The sequence below is a fragment of the Gossypium raimondii genome, chromosome 10 (genome assembly GCF_025698545.1).
Source record: "Gossypium raimondii isolate GPD5lz chromosome 10, ASM2569854v1, whole genome shotgun sequence".
Classification (NCBI taxonomy): domain Eukaryota; kingdom Viridiplantae; phylum Streptophyta; class Magnoliopsida; order Malvales; family Malvaceae; genus Gossypium; species Gossypium raimondii.
The window spans coordinates 42,055,881-42,060,731 of record NC_068574.1 but is presented as its reverse complement, the minus strand read 5'-3'; the positions used below and the strand labels follow the sequence as shown (position 1 = coordinate 42,060,731).

Below are 4,851 nucleotides of genomic sequence, written 5' to 3'. Positions count from 1 at the left end.
ATACTAATGATAATAAATAAACAAATAAATAAATAAATAAATAATTTAATAATAACATAGCAAAATTAACAAAAAGGATTAAATTGAACTTTAAAACAAAATTCGGGGGCAAATCAGAAAGAAGTAAAAAGGGAAGGACTAATCTGAACACGAGAATAACAGGGAGTGACTAAATGGGAAATTCTCCCTTCTCCTCCAAAACGGCGTCGTTCAGATATGGACCGAACTGAAAATCGAAATAAATCATAAGACAAAATTTAAAAAAAAAACTTGATTGCAAACAATAAAAAAAAAGCAGAAGGACCAGGGGTGTAAATAAATCATAAGGCGAAAACACACGGATCCCCCTGGAGTGGGTCGGGTCGCATGCGGATAGGCCCTAAACGGCGTCATTTTGGAGCCTGGGTTCCTAACCCAAAACGTTGCCGTTTTACTTCCTTATTTAAACCCAATTTTTTTAAAAAAACTTCATTTTTTTCTTCTTTCTCAAAAAAAAAAAAAAACAGCCAAAATTCTCTCAACCTCCCTTCCCCTCTCCAGGCTCCAACCATTGCTCCAGTGCCGAACCACCGTGGTGGCCGCCGATCACCGGCGACGGAGCCGTCGTCCGCGGTGGCCCGAAAAAAATAAAAGGGCCATTTTTATCATTTTTTGACCCCCCTAAACATAGATCCGAGGCCAAAATTTCTGAAATGTCCACAAAAAAATCCAAAAGGTTAAAAACTTTCAGTTTTTGGCCACTTTTCATCGGAAGTGGCTACCTCGGTCGTTCACGGTGACGGGACGCGAAGGTTTGTTTTCTTTCAACCTTTCCCTTTTATTTTGTGTTTTATTCGCAGAGAAAAAAAATATATAAAGCAAAGCAAAGAAAATCACATTTGGGAATTCTTAGTTTTTTTATTTGATATTTGCCCCTGATTACATTGAATTTGTGGCTTTTATAGCCAAATGCTTTACACTGTTTGTCTTCATTTCTACTACTGTTTCTCTGCTGTTTCTTTTGGTTTATTTGCAGGTTTTAGCGAGGTCAACGGAGACAGAGGCTCTAGCTTTTTGCCATTTTGGTGCAAGGTAGCGACTTCTAAGGTGGAAAGCTACAAGTGAGGCACGTGGGCAACAAAGGGAGCGGCGCAAGGCATTAGGGTTTAGGTTTTCTTTTCTGAAAATGTTTGTGTTTGGGCTAGGGTTGATTTGGGTTTTGGGCAACATTGGGCCATTGGGAATTCGGGCTAATAGTTTTTTTTTTTGTAATTGGACTGTTTACATTGGGCCCGGGCAAATTTGGCCCTGTACAATTAAAATTTCAAAAATAAAATTAAAAAATTTGGCCTTAGTCTTATTTCTCAATACTAGGTATCCTAAATTGCACTCTCCTCTTTTTCATAAGACCAAACTCATCAAATATATTAAACAACATATTAGGGAAAAAAATAAGTCAAATAAATAAATAACATAATTTATGCAAAATATTTATCAAGAGGTCTTTTGTGTAAGGAGTCGAGAGAAATATAATCTGTATTTTTTTACTCTATGCTCTCAATCTCGACATCGAACTCCTTTCTTTTTCTCTCGACAATGTCGGCACCTTATCAGAGGAAGTTAATTCCTTAGCAAGAGACACAAATCAACATATAATAAAGTCACTAACCTAATATGTATGTTGGAACATTTTTAAATATTTATAGTGTTCCAATAACTATAAATGAATAAGTTTAATTAATCAAAAGTTATATTATTTGATTTTTGAAAAAGAATTATAACTATTTAAATAATATTATTTGAATAGTTATAATATTAAATGAATAATTATGTGTTTATTTTAAAGACATTATTATTCAGAAAGACACCTATTGATGAAATATGTCTCTATGAAGAGACATAAAAATTCCTATAAATAGGAATGAGATTTCATTTGGAAAACACACCAACAAATTCTAATATTATTTCTTTCCTTCCTTCATTTTCTAATATTATTAGATTATTTTATAAAGTATTATTGCAGAAATCCTTTATAGAAATTGAGTTTTTTGTCATACATTGCTCAGTGTGTAGTGGGCTATTCTCGTCAGTGCAAAACACAAATAGCCATTGGCTTCATTGTATCCTCGAGGTCAATTTACTTGGAACTCATTTGCATACCAAAAATAGGTAGGGACGAATATAACCTTAAAGATAGTGACTTGATACGCACCTTGGAGCCTTGTCCTATTTCTTCTTTTTCTGTTTGAGTTTCGTTCATGTGTTCGAAATTTTATTCACTGGAGATTTATACTAATAATGTATAGGTATAGGCTAAATCAATTAATTCTGAAAAGCCCTTTTAAAGTCCATATTGGGCCTCTAAATTTAATCTTTCAAGGCCCATCATACATTAATATTTTATTATTATTAAAGTTATATAATTACAATTGAAAATTACTTTGTTAGTATAAAGTATAACCTTATGGTTTAAGATGATGAATTATATAAAATACAATTTGACTAAGAGATAAATGTTATACAATATAAACACCAAATTTAAAATATATAATAATTTATATATAAAATTTAAAAATCTCAAAATTTCAACCCACTAGATCTGCGCCCCCATATCCATCACTCAATATAAAGTATAGTTTGTTGGTTTGCGTATTTGTTTTTAAGGAGTTATCGTATTCTTATTCTGAGAAGACATTCAACTCCAATTGAAATGTTGCTTAAAGAAAATATAGGCAGTAACGTGCACCTGACTGCTCATTAAGAATGAAGTGCTGCTGCACACTGCACCCTAATGTTTTTTTAGTTTGATTTATTTTTTTCAATATATATGTTATTATTTTTACTGAATATATTATTTACTGTAGGCTTTCAATTTTCTTCACATTTTTGTTCCAACAAATTTCTTCATTTGAATCCCTGTTTTTGTGATTCATCTTCATCATGGTCAACATAAGCAAGTCGCCCCTGCCTTGTCAAGTCCATGTCGGCCATTTCATCGTCAGCTGAAACCCTCAGATGCCCAAATTTATGAAGGAAATAAAACAGGGTCCCCATTGTAGCACTCACCCACCCAACAATGACCAAAATCTGGATAATATGAGCAGCCAACAGCCTCCCTCCACCTCCCATAAACAACCCATATCGAACCGGCCTGCTGGGGTAGACTTCCCTCACATACTTTTCCGAAGCAAACAAAGCTGTAAAAATAACCCCCCAAGCCCCACATCCACCATGCAATTGAGCCGCTCCTAATGGATCATCGTACTTCACTTTCTCGGCCAACTTGTTGCAACTGATCAACACCAAAGCAGCCACAAAGCCACAGATAATGGCAGCCCAGGGTTCAACAACAGAGCAGCCTGCTGTGATAGCAGCAAAGCCACCAAGTAAACCACTGCAAAAATCGGTCACATCCCAACGACTTGTCAAAATCCATTTCCCAAAAAGGGTAGTCAACGCCGACGTGCATCCGGCTAGAGTGGTGGTCACCGCTGTTCTCCCCACCGCACTCCACTGCCCATAATGGTTTCCAGATGTGTAAAAACCGGAGATTTTGTTAAATGAACCGGGGTTGAACCCATACCAACCGAACCAAAGTATGAAAGTTCCAAGAACAACAAGGGTTGCATTATGATCACGCAAGGCAACTGACCTGCCCGAAGAGTCGAAGCGGCCTATCCTTGGTCCTTCAATAAGTGCACCCCATAAACCGGCTACACCACCAACCATATGAACAACCCCCGAACCGGCAAAGTCAATAACCCCACTACCAAAGAGGAAGCCATTATCTACTCGAAAAGCAGTGGCCCAACCATCAGTCGCCCAAAACCAATGAGAAACAACAGGGTAAACAAAACCGGTTAAAAAAGATGAATAGATAAGATAAGCAACGAATTGGGTTCTTTCAGCCATGGAGCCACTAGCAATCCCGGCAGCTGAAACAGCAAAAGCCCAATGATAAAGGAAATTGCTATAATCAAAGGAAGATGAAGGAATGGATTCTAAGCCAAAATTGTGGCGACCAATGAAACCGCCATTGGAAGGGGAACCAAAGGCAAAAGCAAACCCGAAAAGGTAATAGAAGAGGCCAGCGATGGCAGCGTCGAGGACGTTAGTGAGCATGACGCTGATGGCGTTTTTGGAACGGACTGAGCCAGCGCAAAGCATGGCGAAGCCAAGTTGCATGAAGAAGTTAAGGTAGGCTGAGAAGAGAAGGTAAGTGTTGTCAACGGCAAAGGAAGCGTCACTGAACTTGTTGCATATGTAGTCAGCTGCCGCAATGGCGGTGGCGTTGGGGCCTAGGAGCGCAGCTAGGTCCGCTGAACAAGTTCCCATCGCCTAAAATGGTATAGAGAAATTCATGTTTATGGTTAATATGGGCAGCAATACCCACTCAAATACTCAATCATGAACTTGAGGAACAATTAAGCACAATGGATGTTAATAGGGTATCCATTATCATTATAATATATTATCCCAATTGACTGGGTTGGATCTTTACATTTATCAGTCTGAACTTTCAAGCATTTGGAAAATATGTCTGAACTCTAGATTGTTTCGGTTTATAATTACCATTTGACTTGCACATCGGCATGGATATAAATTCACTCTTGTAAGAACTTTTTCATTTTCATTTTTGGGGAAGAACATGGTGAGGTAACCTATGAAACACGGACATGGACACGCAATACAGATATGACACGATAATTTTTAAAAAATGAAGACACGAATAGGCAAGAAATGACAATAAAAAATATTTTTATATATTTTTTTCATGTTAAAATACTTAATATCCAACCCAATATTTTAAATCAATTTACAAATAGCCCAAAACTCTGGAGAAACTCTGCTTCTCCTTTCACTCTCAACTGG

At 37.1% G+C, this 4,851-nt stretch overlaps 1 protein-coding gene across 1 annotated transcript; it reads right to left on the bottom strand.

Moving 5' to 3' along the window:
• Nucleotides 1–2,736: 2,736 nt before the first annotated feature.
• Nucleotides 2,737–4,623, bottom strand: LOC105774910 (ammonium transporter 1 member 1). The gene has a single exon (XM_012597479.2). The coding sequence runs from the start codon at nt 4,312–4,314 to the stop codon at nt 2,884–2,886; it is 1,431 nt and encodes a 476-aa protein (XP_012452933.2). The 5' UTR covers nt 4,315–4,623; the 3' UTR covers nt 2,737–2,883.
• Nucleotides 4,624–4,851: the final 228 nt, after the last annotated feature.

What these genes read in the sequence shown, in the direction of transcription:
- LOC105774910 (XM_012597479.2), bottom strand. Translation starts at nt 4,314, where the DNA reads ATGGGAACTTGTTCAGCGGACCTAGCTGCGCTCCTAGGCCCCAACGCC.